Here is a 27,475-nt window from a genome sequence, read left to right on the forward strand (position 1 = left end):
GAGCTGGAGCCTCCCGCAGCCTGAGAAGCGAGACAGTGGACGCCTCGGGCCAGCATCCCCGAAGCCCCGCGTCCCCGCCTGTCCCCGCCTGTCCCCGCCCTGCCGGCGTCGCGAGGGTTAAAAGTTACCTCTCGGCTTCTTCTCCTGCACACACGCCCCCCCCCTCCTCCGGGCCGGATGATGTAACCCCCTCCCCGCGCCCTCCCCGCCCCCTCCACCATGTGACACTTTAATTAATAATAGCGCCGTCAGCACAACAAACGCGCGGCGCAGGGCGAAACTTGGGGTCCGGGGAGGCTCCTCCGCACGCCATGTGCCCGTGTCCCCGGCATCGCGGCCACGGGCCTCCGGCCGTGTGCGGCTGCGGCGACACTCGCCCCGGGCTGCGCTGGGCGGCGGCGCAGGTGACCGCGCTGAGGCTGCAGGCGCTGGGCGACGAGCTGCACCGACGCGCCATGCGGCGCCGCGCGCGGCCCCGGGACCCGCTGCCTGCGCTGCTGCCCGCGCTCCGCGCCCGCTGGCCCTGGCTGTGCGCGGCCGCGCAGGTGGCGGCGCTGGCGGCCTGGCTGCTCGGCAGGCGGAGCGCGTAGGCTGCGCGCGCGGGGCCTTCTTGGTGGGGGGACCGGAGCCGAGACCCAGCCCGGACCGAGCAACAGGTACGCGGGCGAGGCGGGGGGCGGGCGGGAGAGCGAGCGTGATGGCGGGAGCCAGGGCGCCACCGCCGCGGGCAGAGGGCCGGGCCTCCTCACTTGTCCTGTCCCTTTCACCCAGATCCTGAGCGTCTGCTTCGCGCCGCATCCCACCCTTCCTCCCTCCCTCCCTCTCTCTCTCTCTCTCCTCCCTCTCTCTCTTCCCTATTTCTTCCACTTGTGTTTATCGCTTCTGTCTTCACTCTTCACTCTCCTCCAACTCTCCCTCTCCCTCTCTGTCTCTCTCTCCCTCTCTCTGTCTCTGTGTGTGTGTGTCTCTCTCTCTCCCTCTCTGTCTCTCTCTCTCCCTCTCTCTGTCTCTCTCTGTGTGTGTGTCTCTCTCTCTCCCTCTCTCTCTCTCTCTCCCTCTCTCTCCCCTCTCGTTCTCCCTCTCCTCCATGGATTCACTCTTTCCCACTTGTCTCCCATGTCTACCTCTCTCTTCTCTTCCCACCCTATCCTGTCTTTCTTCAGTGTTTTCCTCTCTCCCTCTCCTCTGCGGTCTCTTCTCCCTCTCGCCTCCTCCCTCCCTCTCCCTCTTGACAACACCCTCTTTCCCTCCCTCTGTCTTCTCTCGCCCCTCTCTCTCCTTCCTTCTCCACTCTCTCCTCTCCCTCTCCATCCTCTCTCCCCCTCCCTCCTCCCCAACACGGAAGGACTGAAGCCACCTCCATCGTCACCAGCCCCAGTAAACGCGTGCAGTGGAATCACCCTGGACAGAGCTAAAAAAGCACACCCCCCCCCACCGATCCTAGAGTCCCAAGTCCCAGCCAAGCCACCAGCCATTCCAGGCTTGACCAGGTCTCCGTTTCTCTGCTCTTAACTCCCCTCTCCTCATGTTTGCAGTTTGTGAATCCCCGTTCTCTGTGACGACCCCCTCGCCCCACCCCATGGAAGTTTCTCACTGGCTGGGTCTTAGTCGTCGATCCCCAAGGCAAGCGCGCTTCAGCGTCCCATCTCCCCGGTAACTTTGTTGCTCCTTTTACCGCGAGGTGTCGCGGTTTAGAGCTTGGCCTCCGGTCACTTCCAGTAGACGCGGTGTGAGGTGTGGGAGCCTGCTTTGTACTCCGGGTGGTCACGGGGTGCTGAGCATCTCACGTTTGATGTCAGGAGACTATAGGTGTGTCCTTGGTAGGGGGACCTGTGAGCATTCCTTGTGTTCCAGGCGTTGTGCTAGGCTAGTCGGGGGGGGGGGATAGAAGTGTCAGGGTCCTCTTCCTAGGTTCTTGAGTAGAGAAGCTCCAGAGAACGGGAGTGGGCCTGGAAGGGGTGGTGGTGGCTAGGTTGACCTCCGAGAGATGGGTCCAGAGGTGAAGATCACAGATGAGGTCACCAGAGACCCGGAGACGTCGCGCGGATCCTGGCCCAGCCCCGCGGGCGCGCAGACACCTTGGAAAGCTGGCGAGGCGCCGCAGGGAGAGGCGGCAGCCGGAGCGTGGGGGGTGGCAGCGCCCGGGGAGCTGCGGGGGTGAGCGGGGTGTGAGCCGGGAGCGCGGGCGACAGATGTCGCGTGGGCTCGCGCAGCCCAGGCGCTGGTGCAGAGAAGTGTCGCTTTGGGGCGCCCTGAGCCCGATTCTCTGGCTCTGGAGGTCCCATGCACTGCTCCCCTCTGACTCTCTTTTCAAAAGTACAGCTGTTGCGGAATCCCGGGGGTGGGATCAATACTTTTTGAGGGTGCCACAGACTTGACGCCCAAAATGTGGAATTTGGGAGAAGGCAGAAAGAAGGTGAAAGAGGAAAGGAAAAGCACGAGATGAATTGGAGAGAGAAAGGCAGGTTTGGGGTGGGGGGGGCGGTGGAGAAGACTTGGCAGGTGCAAAAGTCAATGGGAAGGGAGGAAAGGCCGATCGATAGAGAAGGGCCTGGGATGTGGATGTCTTAGGGCACAGGCGGGATGACAGAAGTGTTCTATTAGCCTCGGTCCACTTAGGAGACCAAAGACTCGGGACCTGGGCTGGAGGTTGTGCCTTACCTGTACTGGTGTGTATGCACATCAGGAGCTGGGGTGCTCAGGACTCCGAAAAAGACGGTGGCGGGAGGGTACTGATGACGATTTCCTTGAAGCGGTGTGGATGCTGTGTGCAGGAGTGACAGCCGATGTCACCTCAGAACTGACTTTTCTACCCTAGCTCTGTTTCTGTTTCTGAGGAAGCTCCCTGATGCACCCTGACTGGGAAGCCCAAACCACACTCCAGCTCCTAGGCTCTCCTGCCTCCTGCATCCCCCACAGCAGCCACACCCATCCATCCGTTCTCACCTCTACAAGTGCTCCTGACCTCTGGAGATGCCAGTGCTTTCCTCTAGCTGGTCCCTTGCACTCCCTGGAGCCCATATCGGGAATGGGGGGGGAGTCCTCCCCTTGGGCTTGCTACCTCCTCCCATGACAAGAGGACCAAGCCCAGCATTTCCCAGTCTGCCCCAGTTGGCTAGAGCAAGGAAAGCCAACCAACCAAGAGGGTGCCTTGTTGAGTTCTGTGTACTCAATGTGGGGTGTTCTCCACTTTACCCAGTGTGGGGGGGAGGGGAATGCTTATGTCCATCTTCTGTGTCTGGGCAAGGGTGTTGGACTCAGAGACACCACTCCAAATCTTTTAGGAGCTTAGGTCTAAGCAGGGTCTCAACAAACTTATCTGAGCCCCAGCTATGAGCCAGTAACATTTGTTTCCTCAAAGTTGCCAATAAAAGAAAAACAGATTCAGTTTTTCTTTCCAACATAGGCCGCATCCCGCCATGTTCATTGCTAGGAACTGCACCATTCTTTTGGGAGATTTTATATATATATATATATTTTTTATTCTATTTATCCATTGTTTGTGGGCACATAAGTGCTGTGTCACACGTGCAGAGGTCAGAGGACAATTTGAAGGTGTTGTTCTCTTCTCCTGTGTATCAAATGCAAGTCCCCAGGCTGGGCTGGCTATGTCTGTGCCCACTGAGCCGTCTGCCCATCCATTCTTACTTGCCCTCTTGGGAAGTCAGTTCATGACGAGGCAGTGGAGGCTGGGGGATGGCTCAGTGGGTAAAGTGATTGCTGTGCAAGCATGAGGACCTGAGTTTGTGTCCCCTGTGTCTGTGTACAAGTCCTGTGGGGGAGGGCTAGAGTGTACAAGTCTCTAGAGGGAGGGCTGGAGTGAGGGCAGAGACAGGATTCTGTCCAGCCAGCCAGCCTCACTAAAATGAGGTGTGGAGGAGGGAAGGGCAATAAAGACATCTGGCCTCCACCTCTGGTCTCCGAATGTGCACACATGGGTGAATTTATCTGAGTTTCATATATAGGAGGAGGCAGGTGGAGGGATCAGAAGAATTGGGAATATGGCTCAGTGCCCAGGGGTTTGCTCAGCACGCAGGAGGTCCTGGCTTCCATCTCCAGCTTGGAGGTGGGGTACCTGGTCTTTGGGCAGTGTGATCTCAGGTAAGAGCCACAGCTAAGTTGGCAGACAAGATGGGAGGTGCTAAGACAGCAGCTATTTAAAAGTGGCCTGTGCTGGGCCTGGCTGTTAATCCACTCATCTCGGCCATTCTTATCACTTCAAAATGGAAAAGATGCACTCAGGCAGAGAGCGCGCCTCTACCTGAGTCCCTGGAAAGGTGTGAAGTGAAGCTGGAGTTTCCAGTTTGAAGTGCTGGCCACCTTCCCCTAGCCTGGGGGCTGCGGTGGATGAGGACCTGGTACGGTAATGGGGGAGGGGGCCGAAGGGCACACCTAGGAGGCTGGTGAGGCCTGGAGGAAAGGGGTGAGGTAACCTACTCTAGTCACGGCCCAAAGGCACCGGAGAGAAACAAAAGAGGCTAGGTGGAGAGTGGTGAGGGAGGGCGCTGGGAGCTGAGGGGGAGGGGAGAGAGCGCGAGAGAATGGGCCCTGGATCAGTCTTTGAGAGGGGAGCCAGGGGAGGGCAGCAGACTCCTGCTTTGGTACTAGAAGACCAGGAGAAAGGAGGACCCTGTGGTCACTTGCAAGGAAGATAATGGGGTTGCCTAATGAATTAATGCTGGGCTGGCTGGCCAGCTAGATGGGGCACTTTGGGGATTAAGTGGTTAAATCTGGAGGTGCCTCCCAGCATTCCCCAGGATTATTTGTTCTGCTCACCAGAGCTCAAGCCCCTGTTTGGCAGGGGTGGGAGGCAGCCACTGCAGGCAGACAGCTGTTAAGGATGAACTCCAGGGAAGGGGCCAGATGTGCAGGACAGCAGCGGCCTTCTGGCCACACAGTCCCTGTCTAGAGTCATTCGCTTGCCTAGTGAGAGGGCTGCGGGTGCCAGAATTAGCTACAGAAGTAGAAACACTTCACTGGATAATTAAATATGTCCCCAGATGCAGCCTGGTGGATTCAGCCCTCCCACCGTGAGGCTTGGAAAAGCCAACCTGCCTAGGAGGCAGGAAGGTACCCAGCTTCTGTTTCCCTGTGCTCATCACTAATGTTTGTGTGACCCCTGGTGACTTGCTGGTCCCTGGTGACTTGCTGGTCCCTGCTACACAGCTATGCACTGGAGAAATGCATTCATCCTGAACGAATGAAGCAAAGTATTTGTTTTTTTTTTTTTTTCCACTCACAGCCACTTCTTATTCTCCAGCACACCGCTCACATCTGCATCTGTAGAGTTCTGTGCTGCTGGGGCTGGAGTCCGGAGCCTCTGCTCTGCCAGGCACCTGCTCTACCCATCCCCCAAGTAGTGATTGCTCATGGCCACTGTCTGTGAGGCACTGTGGATATGGAAAGGGCTGAGAACCGGAAATCCCTGAAGTCACAAAAACTATGTTGGTTTTTTGTTTGTTTGTTTTGTTTTTTTGAGACAGGGTTTCTCTTTGTAACAGTCTGGCTGTCCTGGAACTTGCTATGTAGACCAGGCTGGCCTCAAACTCACAGACATCCACCTGCCTCTGCCTCCTGAGGGCTGGGGTCAGAGGTGAATGCTACTGCTGCCTGGCTGGAAGACTTATTTTATATATTAAAATAAATTGTGTGTGCACACAGTGCATTTGTTTGCTCATATGTATGTGCACATATGTATGCATCTGTGTGTCTGCAGCCTAGGTGTAGGGGTCAGAGGCTGGAGTCAGTTCTCTTCTGGGATCAAACTCAGGTCCCTCCAGCTTGTGGCAAGCGCCTTCACCCACTAAGCCATTTTGCTGGCCCACCCTTGTGATACTTTTTGACCATTCGGGGTTGGGCAGTGCTGCATCCTTTGGCTCGGTCATCATTTGTACTTCCTGCCCACTGCTGTTGGCTGTCCAGGTGTTTGTGGGGTGGTGAGGAATGCCTGAGTCCCTGCTCTGTACAGACCGAGCTTAGAAACAGCCATATTTCCAAGTGTCGAACTCCTGTACAGAAGTGCTTGTCAGTATTTGTGATTACAGATTACGGTCTAGGAGATGAAAACTCATGGTAAAGATTCAAAGAAACCTTCTAGACCCTAGGTGTAGAAGACATGTGCCTAGAATCTAAACACGCACCGCCATTCCTGCCTGTCTTCAGCTCTCATTCCTGTCCCTGGCCTGGGCACACCACGTGCCGGCCAGCGCAACTCTGGAGCTGGCTGCTCCCATCCCTAGCTGAATCTTTCTGTTTGTCTTTCTTTTCTTTTTGAGTCAGGGTCCCATTGTGCAGCACTGGCTACCATGCAACTCTCTATATAGACCACGCTAGCCTCAAACTCCTAGAGCTCTGCCTGTCTCTGCCTCCCAGCGTATGCCTTTCTCTACAGTGTTCTTCATGGTCTAACCTCTAGCCAGTGGGGGAGTGCAGATAACTCCAAATCTCAGCCACGTCCCTAAAGCCTTGGAGGGGTTCCTAGCCCACCTGACTCCCAGGCCAGGACTCTTATTTATCATACAATATTGGCTGTAGTGCTTGGGGTTTGGTGAACCATTCAGGGTGTTATCAGGCTAGCCATGGGGAAATGGATTTTAGTGGAGTGACTTCTGCTCTTTAGTGGGGATATGATGAGCTCAATGGAATGGGTTCCAGAAGAACTGCCACTCTGAAAGCCAGCCCAGATTTAAAACACAGCCTATAGGGGCTAGGGACACAGCTCAGTGAATGAGGTGTCTGCCACCCAAGATGAGGACGACCTCAGTTCGAATCCCATATAAACGTCAGGCTCTGAATAGAACTGGGGAGACAGAGACAGGCAGACCACTCTGGAGCTCACAGACCACCCAGCCAAACTGGCAGCTCAGTCACACTCAGTGAGGCCCTGTCTCAAAAAACTAAGGTGGAGAGGAAGTGAAGACACCTGACATTGATCCCTCTGGCCTCCCAAATACACAATGCCCACACGAACATGAACACACACACACACACCACCTGTTGACAGAATATGGGACTTCCTTACAAATTCTGACTTCACCACTAAGAATATTCACCCATATTTCATGCCTGAGGGACAGCAGCTGGATGACATGAATCCTGGCACCAGGCGGGCTTCAAACAATGGCCTCTACTTGCCATTTACTAGTTGTGTGACCATAAGCACATCCCTTTACCTTCCTGCCTCCTCTGTGAACTGCAATCACAGAAACACCTGTAGCCATGGGTCCTGTCTATCCAGGGCGCATCTGGTGGCAGGGGACAGGTTGATCTAATCTGCAGTGCCTGACCTGGCATGGAAGCGCCTTAGAGACGGACAGTTTGGGGTTCTGCGCTGCTTTTCTTTGGGGCAGAGGTCAGCTTGTATGCCCACATTCATGCAGGAACACTAAGGACTTTTTGACCCTGTTTAAAGCAGCTGCTAGCTAGCACTTCCCTCTCTCCTGCCTGTGACTCAGAAGCCTTCTGAAGTCACTGGGTCTAAGCTGAGATGGTGACTGCATGGCCAGTGCCCTGGGTCATTCTCCCAGGCTGGTTATGCTGGATTTGAACTCCTCATAATGGGGCAAGCAGCCATCTGTGCAAATTCATCCTTTACCATATCCAAGCAAGCGCGAACCCTGCGCATAGAACAGAGAATGGGTGTGGGGAGTCAGCAAGTCCCTGGAAATGACACAGTAAACCTGACTGACGTCACACACGCCCACTGCTGTCTATCTGGGAGAGGAGCCATTGTCTTGATCTGTGACAACCCCCTCCCCATACCAGTTTTCCAGAAACATCCAGACCTGAACAGGATATTAGATACCATCCAATCCAACCCCTGTACCTTGCACATAGGGAAACTGAGGCCCGGAGGAAACCCCTGGTGGTAAAATGTGGCAGGCTTAAAAGCTGTCGCTAAGATCGCGGTTGAATATGGGCGACCTGCAGGTGGCAAGCAGCCTCGGCTGTGCTTGACTTAGGATTTTCCTGCAACACTTACAAAGCAGGTATTCTCCCACAGAAGCTGGGTTCTCCAGCTCTTTCTGGAGAATATAGAAAGTTTTAGTAACATTTCCTATGCCCAAGCGGCAGTAAGACCCCTGTCTGTGGGTTACAAACCCATCGACACCACACTTCATCCTGGCTCACTATAGGGGCTTAAGGAGTTCCAGTGCATACCTGTGGGAGCCTCCTTGGCAGGCCTCTCTCCACCTGGAAGTTGCCCATCGCTGGCAGTTCTCCCTCCAGGCCCACACGCACCTGTATGGACCCCACTTTAAGCACCCGAGCTCATCCTCTGAGATCGTGTGCTGTGAGCACTGGAAGGCCAGCATCGCCCCTTCTATTGGCTGCGTGATGTTCCTTTGTTTGCAGGCATTGCTGCTTATTTATCCAGTCACCTCCCTGGTGGACGCCTACCCTTTTCCACTTTGTAACCCTAGAAACCAGCTCGCAGCGAACATTTTTGTTGGGACACCTTCCAAGCAAAAGGCATAGTTGTGTCGAAGCATGTCCATATTATAACCCGAAGCACATACGGGCACGGTGGTCCTGCTGCTGGTCAGTCTGTCTGTCCCGGCTGGGCTTGGTGGCACACAGCTATACTGTATGCTCAGGAGTGTGAGGCACGATTTTGCTTGAGACAAGACTCTGAGGCTAGCTAGGCTGAGCAGCAGAGCAAGAGCCTGTCTTAAAAAAGAGGAAGGGGTGTCCCGCTGATTCGGGTTTGGTTGTATGCCTGGCTAAAAGTCCGTTGTTGGGTGCGGCAGTGCTAGAAGCTGTGCTTGCTTTAGTCTCCTCACACACCAAAGGAGTCAGTGACCTCCCAGGTTGTGTCCCTGCTCAATGACTGCTAGCATGGGCCAGGCTGAGGGGAGGGGACACCTTTCCTGGAGGCTTATCAGTCCCATTCCCCTCAGCCTGCACCATGAAAAGCTCAGATGGAGACTAACATGAGAACCTACCAGAGCAATCTTTCATCTTCAAGGAGGCTGTCGCCATCTGACTCCATCCACACCAGGCTGCTGGGAGATGCCATGCCCCCATGTTCTCCAGAGCACAGGAAAGTGGGAGCTAGCATCAGGCTGGGCTTCCCACACAGAATGGGAGATGGCGGAGGGGAGAGTTTGGCAGTGGGTGGCAGTGAACTCCTTCAACCCCAGCACTCAGGAGGCAGAGGCAAGCCGGTATCGATGAGTTCAAGGCCAGCCTGCTCTACAGAATGAGTTCCAGGACAGCCAGGGCTACACAGAGAATCCCTGTCTTTAAAAAAGAAAGGGAGGGAGGGAGGGAGGAAGGCAGGAAGGGAGGCAGGAAGGAAGAAGGGAAAGACAGTGTGTTGGTAAGGGCACATTAAACATCCCAGGCAGAAGTAACTTTAATCCCACTCTGGGCAGGGGAGACTCAGAACTTACATCATCTTGTCCTTCTGCCAAATTCTACACACATATATCACCTAGCTGGACAATTTGAGCACCCCTAATCTAAAATTATGGACTCTAAAACATTGTGTATGCATGTGTGTGGGGTGGGTGAATGACTATGTGTGCATATATGTGTGTGTGCATGAACGTGTGTGTGTGTGTGTGTGTGTGTGTGGGTGGGTGTGCCAGTGTGTGTGTGTGTGTCTACACACACACTCACTATAGGACAACAGACCTTAATACTTAACCTTCCACAGCCCAGAACCACATCCATTGCTGTCTCGGCATGCTTACTTTTTGTGGTGTTGGGGATGGTCTTACCATTTGTGAGCCCTAGCTCAGCTCTAGCACCGTTCAGCTTTTGTCTGTCTTTTTGTTTTTGTTTTTGTTTTATGGTTTTTGTTTTGTTTTGTTTTTTTTTGAGACAAGATTCAGCTGGCCTGGAACTCGCAGAGACCCACCTGCCTCTTTCTCCTGAGTGCTGGGATGAGAGGCGTGTGCCACCACGCCCACATCGGGTTTTTATCTTTCACGCGTAGTTTACTTTGCCAATCCAACTTCTGTTGGGGAGATAGTTGAGTTCTTTCTAATGGCTGCTGTGGTTACGGGTCAAGCTGGAAGTGGGTCCTTGGGCACGTTTGTGGGACTTGTTCCACAGGTGAGACCTGCAACCCTGAAAATAAAAATAAAAATGCACACCCAGGCCAGCCCCTGACTGGGGGGTTGGTGACATGGAGATTGCAGTGTGAGGGACACAGGCTCATCAGTGGTATACACGGTTGTTTCCAGGGCTCATGTCTCTGTGGATCTCACCAGTACTCAAGGCAGCTCTAAGGCCATGGCTTGGATTCATCCCCACCAAAGCCAAGCATTTAAAGGCTTGTTTTACTCTATTGTGCTATGTCAAGATGGTAGACCCTGTGAGTGTTGGGGCTTGGCGGAAAGTCTTTCAGTCCCTGGAGGTGTGACCTTGAGGGTACTAGACTGGGTTCTTCCTCTCTTTTGCTTCCTGATCAGCATAAGGGAAAGCAGCTTTGCCATAACCCACATCTCACCTCAAAGAAGTCGGTCAAAGTAACCCTTTTCTGTTGATAATTACCTCTGGGATTTTGTTACAGCAATGGGAAGCTGACTGACAAACCAGGGAACCCTTAGATGCCTCCCATGCTCAGTGATATACACGTGGGATAGGCAAATCAGCTCTCTTTGGGGATTCCGGGGATGATGGTTGTGAAGGCAGAGTCCCCTCTCTCCGGAAACCATGGCTGTCTCCCCTTCACAGGCTGTATTCAACTAACATCCAACACAGATGCACTCGCTATTGCTTTCTGGGGCCGTGCTGTTCCCTCCCCATTCGACCAAGTCTGCCAGTTGCTAAAGTTCATTTTAATGACCTCTCCTAGAGATGGAAGGACCATGCTCGTGTCTTAAATCGCAGCTCACATCCGGGGTCTTCTTGGGAGCTGCCTTGGTGAGCAGGGCTTGCTGAAGTCTGCTTCTCTGTTGCTGTGATAAAATACTAACCAAAAGCAACTTGGTGAGGGGAGAGTTTATTTCATCGTACACCTTGTAGTCCATCACTCAGGGAAGCCAAGACAGGAACCTGGAGGCAGGAACTGAGGCAGAGGCTGTGGAGTAACACTACTGGCTTGTTCATCTTAGCTTGCTCAACCTGCTTTCTTATACAACCTAGGACCACCAGCCCAGGGGAGGCACCGCCCACAGTGCCTCCCCATCAATCATCAACCAAGAAAATGAATCACTCGATGTACTCAGGAAGCACACCGCAGGAGTCAGCACACTACAGAACACAGTGTGTCCCCAGGAAGTACGGAGCAATTAGTAAGCATGCTACAGAACACAGTGTGTCCCCAGGAAGTACGGAGCAGGAGTCAGCATGCTACAGAACACAGTGTGTCCTCAGGAAGTACAGAGCAGTAGTCAGCACACTACAGAACACAGTGTGTCCTCAGGAAGTACGGAGCAGGAGTCAGCACACTATGGAACACAGTGTGTCCCCAGGAAGTACGGAGCAGGAGTCAGCATGCTACAGAACACAGTGTGTCCTCAGGAAGTACGGAGCAGGAGTCAGCACACTACAGAACACAGTGTGTCCTCAGGAAGCAATCCTTATACTCCCTCAATTGCTCCATTATCCTGAGTGCTGGGATTACTTGTGTGCCACAGGACCCCCACCTTCTGTTGTGGGCTCTGCCGATTGCCATCCCATAGCCTGTGGTCAGGAACCAACTAAGTGAGCCTTTTAGGAGCTGTCAACGCTAGTTTTCATAAACTGAGTCAGGTGTGTGTATCAGTTCAGTCAACTGGTGGTCCCAGTTCTGTGCTCTGGCGGTAGGGATCCTGGTGTGCCAGGTCCCTGTGGAGAAAGGTCATCGGCTGATGGGTGGCTGAGGATCTTCTGCCAATGCCTAAGCAAGTCTACAGTTTGAAGTTACCAATTTGAGTCCTTGTGACTCACTCATGGGGACTGTGGGGACCGTGTGTTTGAGTCACCGTCATGAAGTCAGATGGGCATCAGTCCCTGTCCATGAGGCTAGCCCCAACCTGAGTCATTAGAGAAGAGGTTGGCCAGGGTTCAAGACAGATGTGAACAGGACGTAGAAAGACGTAGTGCCCCAAGGTTGGCAACAACTGGGCAGAGTGAGGCTGGGGTAGGGGTTTTCTAGTCTGTCCCCAGAAGAGTGAATATCTAGTCTGTCCCCTGTTGGCCACACTTAACAGGAAGCCAGACACCACAGATACCCACTGATACAGTCAACATTGTGGATTTTTTTTTTCCAACCAGGAAATAAAGGTCTGTAGGCTTTCTCTCAAACACCACTGACTGTATTCTTCCTGTGTCCTCCTCTGATAACCTGTGTCACCTTTGCACATTTGGATGTTTCCACCCATTGGTTTTGAATTGTGTCATTATGAATGTCTGTGCACATGTTTTCCCCCACATTTTTATTGGTAATTTCATATACTCAGATGAGCGTTAGCCGTTTTCACCCTCAATTCTCTTCCCTCATTTCCCTCCCTCTCCTTCGCCTTTGATTTCCGTGTCTTCTTTACATTCATGGTTCACTGAATTTCTCAGAGGGGCAATGACAAGTTATCTGTGGCTACACCACTGCAGATGGTGACATCTCCCCACAAGTGTTAATTTTCAGTAGTCCCTCTGAGAGGGGCGGGGCCTTGTCAGTCCCTTCACTATCCATGATGAAATGCCGATGGGCCCAATCTTGCCATGACATGTCATGTCCGGAAGACCTCTCATCCTCAACCCTAACATTCTTTCTGCTCCGCCCCCTCTTTGGTGATGTCTCCTGGGCCCTTGAGGGGTTGTTATATACACATCCCCACTGGGGGGTAAGCACTCCACCATCACTAATTTTCAGTATTTTAGCCTCTAATGCAATGGTGGTATGACCGCTAGGGCAGCAACCAACTTCTTTACCATGTGATTTGAGGCCTGCCCCACAGGAGGGAACTCTTGTCTCCTTCTGTCAGAATGACTAAGAACCCTTTCCTGGGGGAGGCTATAGCCCAAGAGGGAGCCTTGACTATTACTGTTCTGCCACGTAGTTCTGTTCCCCCCTCATACCCAGCCTTGAGAGCTTCACGGTACCCTGGCTAGTTCTTTGGGATCCAGTTCCCATTAGGGATCTCTCTCAGGAGCCCCGGTGCCTGTGTGCTGTCTCCCCATGAGCTGCCGCAGACTGTGTCTCCCCAGACTGCACCTGCTCTTCAGGAGAGCGGTATTAGGAACTTATTCCCCTTTGCCCCCGGTGGCCCTGCAACTTCCCATGGGAAAGAAGCACAGCAGTGGCTCGCAGCACTGGGGTGTGTGTATATGAGTGAGCAAGTGAGGAAGCTGACTGTCCACAACTACATCTGGAATATGGGGAAAGACGGAGGTGTGAGAAGAGCAGAGGAATAATCTGTTCCTGGGTAGGAAGGATACCGAGCCTCTGGATTTTCATTAATCCATCTATTTACCCACCACCTACTTACTAACCTACCTACCACACCCATCATTTATTAATGATTTACCTACCAATCACCTACCTGTTGTTTATCTATCACTATTAATAAACTTATTTGATTTTGGTACAGAGAACAGTACTTACCTCCAAGGCCAAAATTCAACTCAAATCCCCACTTTCTCACCCCCAGGCAGGGTCTTATGTCATAGGGAACTTCCTAATTTCTGGGAATGGCCAAGGGTGACTTCATACTCTTGATCTTCCTGCCTCCACGAGCCTGAATTATAGGCATGCAAGGCCATGTATGATTTAATGCAGTATTTGGGATAGAACCAGAGATTGTTCAAATGCTAGGCTACATAGAGTTTCTCTGTAGCTTTGGAGGCTGTCCTGGAACTTACTCTGTAGACCAGGCTGGCCTTAAACTCACAGAGATGTGCCTGCTTCTGCCTCTGGGATCAAAAGTCTGTGTCAGATTCTGTTTTTAATTACAGATGATGCCCAAGTATATATACAGGTCTGAAAGCGTGTGTGTGTGTGTGTGTGTGTGTGTGTGTGTGCATGCACGTGTGTGCGTTATGGTGTGTGACTTGGGGAAGGAAGGCTGCTACTGCTACATGGATAGAGCTTCTGGAACTGTGGGAAGAGCCAGGTCTGGCTTTGCAGAGCACTTTCCTCTCCAATCAGAGCTTTGTGTTACAAATCCCTCGCTTCCCCTCCCCTTCTGCACTGACATCACCCCGGAAGCTGACTGTACTGACAGAAAAACAAATCTTTATTTCCACAGGTTGGCAAGACCCTGTGTCCTTGGAGGAAGCTGGTTCCTGTTTTCCTGAGGGGGGAGCCTGGAGCTTGGAAGGAATCAGAGTGGAAAGACCCACCCAGAGATGATGGTGGAAACATGGACCGAGGAAGCCCCTGGGAAGTCCAGCTGCAGAGATAGCCACCCCAATGCTATTTACATATAGCTATATACATACATACATACATATATATATATATACACACACACACGAGAAAATACAAAATTCCTTATGTGCATGCCTGTGAGGGACATGGTCTCTCCCCTTTCTGCACCTTGCAATGTGAACTTTGAGACTTTGTAATGTCTGGGGGAGCAGGGGAGAGGGATGCTTGCCACTGTGTGTGTGCTGGAAACTTACACGGACTGGTGGGATCAGCCTCGGCATGGACCAACTGCCCAGCACAGATGCTGGCATGGAGTAACGGGAGCCGTGCCAAAGGCCAAATGGACAAAGACAGAGGGGATGTGGGGCCGTTTTGTTGGGGGCAGCCTGGGGTCCCTCCATTTCTTGACACATCCTAGCCTCTCTCTGTGTCCCTGTCTAGACAGCTCTCTAGATCTCACGGTTGCAGGTTGCAGTCAGAGAAAGGGATGTCATTTTCTTCTACCTATCTGGTGTGTCTGGTGCTCTGCTTCAAATTTTCTTGGTGCTAAGTGTGTCCTTGGTGTAGCCAGAGTTTTACTGACCGACCCGGAAGGCCAGAGGATGGCAGGTTTCTATTTTGCTCTTTGGATATACTCTTTCTTTTTTTAAAGGGCCAAGTGACAGAAGTGCCACTGGAGAGTCTCTCTGTGGGGGAGGGGGAATGCTCGCTGGGGCTTATGAGCACCCTCTGGGGGGAGGGGTTGGGAGGGGGAAGGGCAAGCCAGGATACAGCAGAAGCTGCAGAGATTGGTGCTTCCTCCTCTCCCTGCAGCAGTACCTAGGGCGACTGCTGTGGCCTCCCCCACTTCCGGAGGGGGATTCAGGGCTTAAGTTTTCTAGATTAAAGAGCCAAGAGATGGCTGCGTTCAGATGGAGCGTGACTTATAAGCAGGGGATGTTAGGGGAGGGGGCGGACCTTCTAAATGAAATGTCCGGTTTCTGCTCCCCAAACACATATAGGATAAGCTACTGTTTTCAGAAGTTTCTAGAAGGGCTAATATAAATACATATATATATACCTATATATATATATATATAAATAAATATAAAAATGAAGCTGTGCGCCTGATGGTATCTGGCTGCCAAGGCTCACTGCTTCAGGAGTGACGACTAATTTTTGCTTTTATTTTTTAAAAAGATATCCCAACAGAAACAGGTATTATTCCTCTGCATGGATACTTTCTTGCCTCCATTGTGGTCTTTGTGGCTGAGATGGTAAGGGAGCGTGCTGTGGGCTCAGTGAGACAGTTACTCTTATTTTTTAATTTCCCCCTTTTTAATTCTGGAGACAAGGTGTGGCCCTGGAGAGCAAGCTGACCTCTGCTCATGAGCCTCCTTGCCTTGGCATCCAGCATTTGGGACACTGCCTGCCAGGGGACAGTCATTTTCTCCTGACTGGATTTGTAGGTCACTTGTTTGGTGCCTGGGGGTCAGGGAGAGGGTCTGCTAGGAAGCATCAGTTATTAGGGTGCACGGGCCTCCAAGGGAAATGGTCCCGGCTAACCAATTATGCTGAGCATGACCAGGTCCTACAGTGCAGACCCTTCCAGTTTGCTGACAACTGGTTCCTTTCACTGTTGTCTTTTTTCCTTCTCCATACTGAATCCATGCCTTATATTTCTCTAAATAACCCATTAAAGAAAAATGCAACTGAGAACTTAATGCTGAAGGCTCCCCACCTTTACCTGCCAGAACTGAACTCAGCAAAGGAAAAATAAAAAAAAAATAAAAAACAAAGTTTTCTTGGCATGGAGGCATCTGGCAGCAAGCCGTACCCTCACCAAGCCGGGATTACACAGAGGGTTCCAGAATAATCTGGAAAACACACTCTGTTTGTATTTAGTTCCTTTCCCAGCAAGGAACAGAGTCTTTGCAAAGCATGTATTTCCAGGGAAGGTGCTTGCTAAGGCGGGAATCACAGATATCAGCCCCTTTAAAGAGATATTGTCAAGATCACAGCAAGAACATGCTGACCCTGGAGAGACCCAGCGCAAGAGGCAAGGGCGGGAGGTCAGAGAATACCTCCCTTTTGTGTTTTGTTTTTGAGCCTGATGTTGTCTGTTAGCTTATGATATCTCCCTGGAGGATTCGAACTCCAAACACAGGGGTTGGCATCTCTGGTGATTTTCATTTCAATGAAGCTGTGTTGCTGAGAGAACCCGGGCACCCATGACCTCCCAATGGAACTTTTCAGCCAAGTCCTCTGTAAATATTCTCCCACAGTAATGGAAACCACATATTTATGGACCGCAGGGGTGGGGCGGGGTGGGTGGCTTGGCTCGCACGCCGCTGCCACTATTCATTTGAGTGCATTTCTTTTCCATTGCCCCGAATTTGATGGGGTTGTTTTTAAATGCTGTTTTTATATGAGATTTGACTTCTTGATGGATGTTTGTAGTAGGGTATTGAAGCATGCTAGCTGTGTCTCTATTGTCTCCACTGTCTCTGATGTGGTGTTACTTGGACTGCATGAGATAGTGGGATGGGCTTTTCTGTGGATGGTGTTATTGCAAAAAAGATTTTAAAAAAAAATAGCAACAACAAACTCAACTTCCACAGTGTGTGAAGTGCTGGCTCCATCCCTCCCTCTTATCCCCCTGCTCCCCCCCCCCACCCCAGCTGCCAAGGAGCTCTGATTTTGCTTCTCTGTAGAATCTGTAAAGAGGGAGAGAGGCTTTGAAATGAATTTTTAAAAAGACCTCATACTGGGTTTCAGCAGACAGCAGCGTGTGTGTGTGTGTGTGTGTGTGTGTGTGTGTGTGTGTGTATGTGTGTCCGTGCAAAGCCTAGGCTAGGCGGCCTCTGAGAGCATTGTTAGGGAGCTGGCTGTGTGATGAGCTACCTGCCACCTGGATCCAAAAGCTGCTGCCTGCTCTCTGAGGGCGAGGGTCCTGGAGTCTGTGGGACTGAAGCCTTCCCAAGTAGGTCCACTCCCTTCTGGAAGCTTCTCTCCTCTACCTCTTCTTCAACAAGCAAGAGCTCTGTTCAAGTTTGGGGTTCCATGTCCCTTTGTCTGGATGGAGTCTGAGCCAGAATTGTTTTGGAGAGCCCAGTGAGGACAGTGTTCTGGGCCGCCCAGTACACACCCCTGGACACTTCCTGTCCCTCTTCCTGTCCCAACTCTCCCTGCCTCACAGTCAATCTTCTCCCTCACTTCCGTGGATGGCCTTGTTCTGTCTCCTCCCTACCATGACGGGGGATGGTGACTTAGGATAAGGAGGCAGTGGATGTCCCAGTGACACTTCAGATAGCTGAGCTCATGTCTGGTGTGCAGCTATTGTCATGTTTCCGAAGTCGACCAAGTGTCGTTCTTCCTCACAGAGACCTAAGGGAGGGAGCATACCCTGGCACACTGTGCATGAGTGTCTTCGGGAGACACTGGGTCACTACTGTGGACTATTCGTGTTGGTTGTTAGTGGTTTTTGAGACATGGAGCCCAGGTTGGTCTTGAACTCATGATTCAGCAGAGGATTACCCTAAACTCCCGACCCTCTTGCCTCTACTTCCTGATTACAGGCTCTCTTCTGTGTTTATACTGTTTTCTTTTCTGAGCCTGAAGTCAAAACTGGGGGAGACAGAGGGTCAGAAGTTGGTTAAGCATTGTGGGGCGGGAAGCAGACTAGTCCCACACGAGCTGACCAGGAGTCCCATAAAGTGGGTATACAGTGTCTTCTGAAAGCGTTAGCCAAAAGTTTAACTTTTTAAACATTTTCATTGATTCACTCAACCCCTATTTATTGAGCATCTACAGTGTGCCAGGGGGAGACCTCCACCTCGGAACAAACTGACTTAGATATGCCACAGCAACAGTCCTTTTGGAGACCAGATGCCATGAAATGTCCCTTTTCAGTCTGGCTCATAATTTATAACAGATCTGCCAGGTCACCATTGTGACCCCACACGCCTTGCTGGCAGATTGCTATATAGGTTTTTTTTTTTTTTTTTTTTCTTCTTTTTTGCATGCCACGCTCTGGGCTGAATGCAATTAAAAAGCTTGCTATGTTGCTCCTCAGCGGGAAGACTGGCCCCTTTGTACAATAATCAAAGATCCCCTCGCAGAGTGAGTACTGTCCACCATGGAGCCCTGCATGAGGCGCTTTTGCCTGAGAGATTCCCACCCTAGTGAATAGTACCAATGATCCCATTTTACAGGTGAGGAAGCCCAAGGCACCCGCATGGCAAAGTGGCTGAGCCAAGATTTGCATGTGAGTCTGTGTGACCCCTCAAGCCAGTGAGGATCCTGCTCTATTAGATCACGGGGTTCTGGTGTTGCTCGTTTGAAAGCAAACATTGTTTTCTAGCTCAAGCGCAGACATTGCTAGTCCCAGGGCAGGGACACTCCTGTGGGCCAGCAGGGGTGTCTACATTAACTCAAAGAAAAGAGGGCCCTATTTAGGGACACTTGCTAGCATGCTGAATGATTTCTGGGGGCTGACCCAGTTTCAGTAAACTCCAGGATAAGGCGGTGCCTAATGTGCAAATGGCCTGTCCCACTCACTTCCTAGGCTGTGGGAAGTTTTTCTTACCTCTCTAATATCTATCTTCTCCCCTGAACCCCAGATTCCCCAAGGTCTTTGCACTACAAAAGTCAAGGAGCCCACATACAGTGGCAGCGGCTGTTGTGAGGGCATTGGAGCCTGGGGGAGAGGCAGTAACTTGGGGGACATTCTGCCTGGTTCCTGATATTGTTGCCTTGTGCTCTTTTGTAAGGGGAATTTCCTACCTGGACGCTTTGTACATATTTGTTACACTTTTATTAAAAAATCGACTGTGTAGCTCTAATGAAGGCCTTTTCGTGTTCATTTCCTCTGGGAAGATGGGTCCGCAGGGACCATGAGATGACCATGGCTGGACAGTGACAGAGAATTGCTGACCTGCACAGGCATCCCTCAGCTTGCCACTCATCCTCCAGTTTGGTGTGTGCGCTGTGTGTGCTTGCATATGGAGGGCAGAAGTCAATACTCAGCATCTTCATCCGTCTCTCTCCACTTCATTTTTGGAGGCTGCATCTCTGAATTCGGAGCTAGGATGGTTGACCCTGAGACTTTCCATGTGTGCATGGGTTCTAGGGATCCAAACTCAGGTCCTCATGCTTGTGTGGCAAGCACTCCACCTTCGGAGGCCCCTGAGCAGCTAACCCACTTTCTCTATTTTCTTTCTTGGCTTCTGGAGGGAGAAGTGTCCGCGGTATCTCCATGGGCACTGCATGCCTGGCTTCAGGAGGCCGACTGACCCACGAGTACAAATTGTATCCACAGGGGAGGTTTATTGGCAGAAGGGTCTCAAAGACACCAAAGACAGCCACATGCCCCCAAAGAAAGCTCCACAGACCCCAGGGTACTGCCCATTTCCTCCTCAGCACTGGGGCCTTCCCAAGGCTCCATGTCTGTGTCATTCCCTTTGGAAAATGCTGGCTCTGTTGAGCTCAGGTCCAAAGCAGGCCTTTCTTCTTCCCATACACTTTTTGTTTTTGTTTGTTTGTTTGTTTTTCAAGACAGGGTTTCTCCGTGTAGCTTTGTAGACCAGGCTGGCCTGGAATTCACGGAAATCTGCCTGCCTCTGCCTCTGCCTCTCCAGTGCTGGGTGGGCTAAAAGGCCACCACTGCCCACCCCACACACTTCTTGAAGACTTATTTTGTTTTTAATTATGTGTGTGCACGTGCCCCCCCCCACCACACATATGTACAGGCCATATGTGTGTAGGTGCTTATGGAGGTCGGTCAGAAGAGAGCTTCCAACCCCCTTGCCGTGAGTGCTGGGAACTGCACTTGGGCCTTGGGAGAGTGGCAAGCACTCATAAGGGCTTTGCCCTCTCTGCAGCCCTCCCCGCCTGTCTTACTATCCTCAGGCTCTTGTGCACAAACAAGACTCCAAGGACTCAATGAGATGTGTGTCTGTGACCCATGAAATACAGAGCCAGTTACAGAACCTGATGATCCACTGGCTCCCATGCCACTGCAGATGAAGGCTGTGACAGGGCTCTCCAGGGGACACTTTTCCACCGTTCCCTGTGTGGGAAACTCTGCCTTAGCTAGACAGAAGCAGAGTCATCTAACCTGGAAGAAAACCCCTGTGTGGTGCCCCCCAAAGGGTGAGAAATGAACAAATAAGGTCCTAGACTACGCCACGCCGCTGCCTCTAGGGAATGTCCCACCTGTGCAGTCTTTACCTGGCAGACACACGGTTTACGTTTACACAATGTCAGAAAAGCATTGGAAGGGGGGCACTGGAGCATTCACCAGTAACCCACACTCTTAGTTTACCTTTGTCTCTCTTTAAAATGGAGTCTCAGGTAGCCCAGGCATCCTGGAACTTGCTTTGTAGCCAAGCAATGACCCTGAACTTCTGATCCGCCTGCCTCTACCTCCCAGTGCAAGCATTACAGGTGTGCACAGCCATGCCCAGTTTATGTGGTGTGGGCATGGAACTCAGGGCTTCCTGCATGCTAGGCGAGAGCTCTACCCGCGGAGCTACACCTGCAGACCTGTTGGATTTCTCGGTCCCTCCCAGTATCATAGTAGGTTTTGAAGCCCCACAGATGGCCACAATGTACAGGGACATCACAGAATCATGCAGAGCTTGGAGTCAGGTTTCCCAGACGACTGCCAATGGCTACTTTTGCTCCACCCCATGCTACACTTCTGTCTCCCCAGCTCCAAACCCTCCTCAATGCTGACAGACAAAGCCATCTCTCTGATACAAACCAGTTGTAGGTTTGTAGATACAAACCTGCTGCTCTCCCTAGGTACTTCCTCAGGCCAGAGAGAACAGAGGGACCCATCCTCCCTTTCCTCTTAGAACATCCAGACAGTGAGATATTTAACATCACAGCCATTGCCATAGTAACAGAGTTTGAAGGATGGATGCCATGGCCCCCTGGAAAGGGTGTCTTGCTGGTATCAGGAATGAGCTGAGGAGACCAAGCAGAGGAAGTTCAGGCAAGAATGGGTGCCCAGGGGCATGTGTCCTAAATCTAGTAGGGGGAGGGAGAAGGCAGCCACGGCCCCATCTCCCCCAGGGCACGTATGCTAATCTGTCCACTAGCCATGCACGGTTTTCTCAAACGTGGCTGGAGCCAGCCTGTGGTGCGGATTTCCACAATAAGAGAACAGAGTTGGGAGAGGGGAAGACACTCAGGCTTCCAGTGGCTTCTGTGTGGTCACCTGTGCTATCTCAACCCAGGTTTCCAAGCAGAGAGTTTCCCAACGGGAGCAGCAGCTGTGTCCTGGAGACTCCAATGTGAAGTGCGGCTGTGTTCCTGCTCCCAGGGTTCCCTGCGGCCCCTCCCTCTCTGGGCATTTGGTTAAAGATATAAAGCAGTCTTTTCAGAGACTCGGAAGGACTGTTGTTTCTTTGAACTAATTGCCTCACTAGAGAGAGGGAGGGGGAACTGGATGGATTGCTCCTGAGCTGTGTGCCATCTAGAACATGGATTGAACTGTTAGCTCCCAAGGCTCCCTGGAGAGGGGAGAGGCGGCCATGCCCACTGGAGCTCTGCACAGGCCTGAGCTGTCAGTGGCGGAGTGCACAGGAGGGAATGAGGGTAGGAGAAATGGCGGAGGCCCACTTCTGGAGCCCTCTGAGACGGACTGTCCCCGGCAGAGCCACGGGACAAAGGAATCAATCAGGAAGGTCAAGTCTCTCACAGCCTGTGCACTTAGCAAGACTGCCTCTGCCATGCTGTATGACCAGGCCACTGATTCCCATCCACCGAGGGACTAGAGGAAGCCTCCGTTCTTCTGACAAGCTAGCTCTGCTGGCTCTGTACTTGCAGCAACAGCATCAGGCGGGACACTCATGGGCCTGTGTTAGCTGGGTGACCACACCTAGCTTCTCACCTGTACCCTCATGTGGGCGGTGAAGCCTGGTGCTGACATGGTGAACTTTCTCCCCAGGGGCTCTCATTTGCAGACCTGGGTCACGTGCTGAGAGGCTGTCCTCTTTCAGCTCACACCAATCTGCAGCATCGAGTACCGGCAGCTGGAAGCAGGTTAAATAAGGGGAGGTTGTGTAAGGACAACTCCTCCACTTTGAAGGGATGGACCACCTACCAGCAGGGGAGCCGCTGAGCCTGGCTGGGCAGGATGCACAAACTTTACCAGGGTGATGAGGAATGTGTTGGTGGGGAGACTCTGGGGCCATCAGGTAGAGTTGGAGGAAGGCAGGAGAAAGCACTGGAGGTTGTTTCCCAGGAATCCTCAGGGCTGGGCTCAGCAGTGCCGGGCCCTCTGGTGTCTCCAGACACTTGTGCTCAGTTTAGTACACCTGCAGGTGTGCAGACGTGGCCCCATCCTTCCAGCAGCGCAGGGTATCCACAGCAACAGACCGGCAGAGTGGGCAGGTGCGCTCCCGGTCCAGCCACAGGCAGAGGCACTCCTCACAGAACACATGCTATGGGGACAGCAGCAGGAATGAATGTGATGGAGGAGCTCGGGACAGCAGCAAACTACCTGGGCCATCCTTGCCCTCCAGGGGCTTGCATTCCAGGAGGGGAGACAAAGGGCCCCTACATGTCTAAAATAGAAATGTCCGTAGCTGGTGTTCTAGCTGGAAGGCAGAGGAGGGGTCTGAGGAAAACTCCCTGAGAAAGTAGCACCTTTTGGGGAAGGTGGAGTTGGCTGGGGGGGGGGGCACCTGAACAGTATGTGCAAAGGTCCTGGGGCCAGGATATGGGGCTGAGTCAGAGGGGCAAAGGGATGCTGCCACAGACAGGCACACAGAGAAAATGAATGTGAGTCAGAGGGCCGATGGGGGCACAGACTGTGTAGGTGTGAGCAGTGTGAAGACCAGGACAGTTTTCCTTTTTGGTGGACATCATCTTTCTTTGAAACAGGGTCTCACTCTGTAGTCTAGACTGACCTGGAACTCACTATAGAGCCATCGTTGACATTGAACTCTGGGTTGAGCTTCCTGCCTCAGCATCCAGATGCTGGCATCCAGATGCAGGCATGAGGCACTGCCTAGCTTGGCATTTATTCTGGGAGAAGTATGGAGCCAGGGTAAGGCTCTGAGCAGAGGACTGACCTGACAGGATTTCCTTAAAACAAAACAAAACAAAACAAAACAAAATGGATAGGACATCATCCAGGCTGGCGTCAAGCTTGCAATGTAGCTGAGGATGGCCTTGAACCGCTGACCTCCTGACTAGTTCCCAGTGCTGGGGTGACAGGTGTGTACCCCATGACAGCTTTATTCGGTGCTGAGGACTGACCCCAGTGCTTCATACATCAGGTGAGAACTCTGCCAACCCAGCTTACATTTCCAGCATATGGCTTGCTTGTTAAGTTGAGAACATGATAGTCCACACTGGTTCCCGCACGGGCCATATAAGTTGGGTGAGTGACTTAACTCCTTCATGACTCACTTTCTTCATTTGCAAAATGGGTGTAGTAACCCTGTCTTAGCCCACTTAGCAGACATGAAATTGGCTTAGACATGACAGCCAAACACGTTGTTTTGTTTTTGTTGATTTTTCCGTTCATTGGTTTCTGGCATAGCCTTAATTAACTCTGTCACTGTGTCTGGGACAGAAACTCATGGGAACCTAGGGTGAGGAAGAAGACCCTGTGTCTGTCTCCTCAGCAGAGAACTGATAGAGCCTGGGGCCCAGTGAAGGGATTCAAGAGTCCAGGTCTGCCTGGAGTCCTGGTTGAGGAGTTCACGAGCCTCATCCTGCCTCCATTTACCTCTACAGAGGGAGGGGCACATGGAGGATGAGATGGAGAATCTCCCAGCCAGGGTCAGCTGGCCAGGAACACAGCCGGTGCTGGAGGGTTTTCTTCTCCAGGCTGTGACTCACTGATCATGAAGCCCTAGGGACTGAACTCATACACTAGCTACCTAGATCGTGTCTAATCTCTACACTGTGCTCCAAGACGGTGTAGATGGCACACGACTGGATAACCCACAGAAGCCAGCCCTGTGTGAAGGAAGAAGGACCTCTCTTGTCCCAGGACTTATGCTTGAGCTGGGGATGGTGGAAGAAGCAAGCCTGGGCAAAGCAGTCAGCCACAGGTGGGCCAGCAGGCCAGGCAGGAGCAGCCCACTGTCCCTTTACTGCTAATGAACTCTGCACCCGTGATCACTAAGAGATGGGGTCAAGATTCAGAAAGGGCAAGACACAGGCCCAAGGACATACAGCAGCTAGGCAGTGGGACTAGACTTTACAGGAGTGGCAGGCAGCTGTCTATGGTGGCCTGGAGGGACCTTTCCCTCCTAGGGTCCACCTCCTTGTGAACCCCTGCCCTGGGTCCACATTGCTTCTAACAAGGACAATGCAGTAATGGGAGTGACTTCCAGATTAGATTATAAAAACCATGACTTTCACCTTGCTTACATTCTCTGAGATCCTCATAGGTTTGCTCCAATACCAGTTTGGTAAAGAAGCCAGGGCAGCTTCTGGCCACAATAGTCATCAAGGAGCTTTCAGTCATATAGGCCACAAGGAACTGGAACCGGCTCATAACTTTACCCTAAAGCTGTTCCCTCAGCCACGAGACCCCTGATGTTACCTTGTGAGTCACCTCAATGCAGAGGGCACAGCTAATTTGTGCTTGGGCTTCTGGCCCATGAGAACTAGGAGGTCACAGATGTTTGTAGAGTTGCTAAATTCTGGAACAATTTACTATGTAGCAGTGGTAGCTGATACAAAGTGTCTGACTCTAGCAAAACCATCACCTGTTATGTGCTATTGTGTGTAGACCCACACTAGAAGGGTCTGGGACATGAGGTCAGAAACAATTGATTCTCTAAATACTTGGCTGAAATGTGACTATTATACAACAAGACACATATACTTTAACCAGTTAACCAATATCAATATCCATCCATCCATCCATCCATCCATCCATCCATCCATCCATCCATCTCAGGACAGCCAGGGCTATACAGAGAAACTCTGTCTCAAAAAACAAGGAAGGAAGTACTTGGCACATAAGAGAAAGGATGCAGCAGTCCCAGGCAGGATGAGCTACTCCCTCATCCTGAGGAGGCAGAGCACAGGCTTTGCTGGACAGGTAGCCGCATGTTGGCAAGAATTCCAGCAAAGGTGCCCAAATCCCCCAGCACAGCCCTCAGGGTACCTCCAGACAAGAGGCTGAGGCTTAGTGGAAAGCGGCCCTGGGGGGTGAGCATGTCTGCCTTTGTGAGCCCGAGTCTGTTCTGTTAATAAATATGTCTCCTCTCTCCCCACGGGGAGTCTAAGAATGGACATGGATGATTGTACAGCCTCTTTTTTTTTTTTTTTAGGCAGGGTTTCTCTGTATAGCCTGGCTGTCCTGAATTTCACTCTGTAGACCCATAGAAAAGGGTGGCCTCTGCCTCCCGGTTGCTGGGATCAAAGGCATGTGCCACCACCACTCAGCTAGATACAGCTTCTTAAGATCAAGTCTGAACAAATTTTAAGCCTCAAATCATTGAGTGTCATGGTTCCCCTGACTTCTTGTCAGTTGTTTACACACTCTGTCAGGCTCTCTGTGGTCAAGAATCAGGAGAGCAGTTTGTTCTCTAACGCCCTCTGCTCTTCGGTGAAGGAGTCCTTTATGGAAAAGTCTGACTTTGTGTTGAGCAGTCCCATTTTCTGAGCTCCTGTGTCCTGGTGGACGGCACACCATGAGCACATGGAGATACTATATGAATCAGCACAGAAGCAGAGCTGCAGCCTCTGTGGACACTCACTGCCTGATGACCTTAAACCCACAATCTGTTTCTGGTGCACTACCTCAAGCAGTGCATTGAGGGCAGAGGAAGTGATATGTTAAGGTTCACCCTACAACTCTTAGAAGAAAAGACAGATAGGTTCTTCATCCATCCATCCACTCATCCATCCACCCATCCATCTATCCATCCACCCACCCATCCATCCATCCATCCATCCACTCATCCATCCACCCACCCATCCATCCATCCACCCACCCATCCATCCACCCACCCACCCATCCATCCATCCACTCATCCATCCATCCATCCATCCACTCATCCATCCACCCACCCATCCATCCATCCACTCATCCATCCATCCATCCACTCATCCATCCATCCATCCACTCATCCATCCACCCATCCATCCATCCATCCATCCACCCACCCATCCATCCATCCATCCACCCATCCATCCATCCACTCATCCATCCACCCACCCACCCATCCATCCATCCATCCATCCATCCATCCATCTATCCACCCACCTAATACTCAGTGTGCCAGTAGTATGTCTCTGATACTAAACATGACAGCCATAGCCTTCTTTCTCAAGGTGCTAGCAGTTTGGCCAAGGGGAGACAGACCTTACACAATCATTAACTCCAGAAATGATCAACTAGAAAGGGGTCTGTGGTGAAAGCGCACAGCGTGTAAGGTGTGTAAGACCATAGTGTATGGGACCATAACATATAAGAACACACTATGTAAGACTATGGTGTGTAAAAAAGACCACAGGGCCAGGAACATGGCTAGTCTGGGAAAGCATGAATGGGGAACCTTTCTTAAGTGACATCTGAGCTCATTCATTCATTCATTCATTCATTCATTCAGTGACAATAAGGCCCTTTCATCTGCAATGGGTCTTCTGTGCCCTTGCAGGCCCAGCACATGGCAGCAGAGCAAGGTGGAGATGTGAGCCCAGTCGTCCCCATATGTGACTGTCACTCCCAGACCTAAGACAGTGGTGTCTTGTTCACCCCCTCCTAAGAATTCCTCATCCACCTTTGGGAAGACATAGTACCAGGAGAAAGGAAGAGACAGACAGATTGAGGCATGGAGATAGTGCCAGGAGAATGACTCGCCATCATGTTCAGATAATCCCTGTCACCGAGAAGGAAATACAGATGGCTCCAAAGCACGAGCAGAGATGCCCAGACATGCTCATAATTAGGGAAATGCAAATGAAAGCAGAGCTGAGACAGCACTGTCACCTGTCAGTCTGGCAAAGCAAGGGGTCCAGTAACGCTGTGTGCGTGCAAGCGAGGGTTTATAGCAAGGGGCTGGCCACACTCTGAAGAATAGGCACGTAGTCTCTCCAAAGAGGGCAACTGGCAATTTAGCAAGATCCGACAAGATGGAGGACCCTCTGACCTGGTAATCCTACCACCAGGAATTCACATTACTAAGGGCATGTCCACATCCAAGACAGAAT

At 51.8% G+C, this 27,475-nt stretch overlaps 2 protein-coding genes across 2 annotated transcripts in view; one reads left to right on the plus strand and one right to left on the minus strand.

The window, feature by feature from the left end:
- The first annotated feature begins 242 nt into the window (after positions 1–242).
- Positions 243–14,377, plus strand: Hrk (harakiri, BCL2 interacting protein). Its single transcript, XM_051176531.1, has 2 exons — positions 243–656; positions 14,181–14,377. Exon 1 carries the CDS (start codon positions 312–314, stop codon positions 588–590), a length of 279 nt encoding a protein of 92 aa, XP_051032488.1. The 5' UTR covers positions 243–311; the 3' UTR covers positions 591–656; positions 14,181–14,377.
- Positions 14,378–22,523: 8,146 nt separating this feature from the next.
- The window catches only part of Rnft2 (ring finger protein, transmembrane 2), a 49,732-nt gene continuing 44,780 nt past the window's right edge, over positions 22,524–27,475 (minus strand). The window contains exon 10 of the mRNA XM_051176370.1: positions 22,524–22,734. Within this exon, the coding sequence (XP_051032327.1) occupies positions 22,600–22,734 (135 nt within the window). The 3' untranslated portion in view covers positions 22,524–22,599. The remainder of the gene's footprint in view (positions 22,735–27,475) is intronic.

Source organism: Phodopus roborovskii, unplaced genomic scaffold, assembly GCF_943737965.1.
Source record: "Phodopus roborovskii unplaced genomic scaffold, PHOROB, whole genome shotgun sequence".
NCBI classification, from domain to species: Eukaryota; Metazoa; Chordata; class Mammalia; order Rodentia; family Cricetidae; genus Phodopus; species Phodopus roborovskii.

What these genes read in the sequence shown, in the direction of transcription:
- Hrk (XM_051176531.1), top strand. Translation starts at nt 312, where the DNA reads ATGTGCCCGTGTCCCCGGCATCGCGGCCACGGGCCTCCGGCCGTGTGC.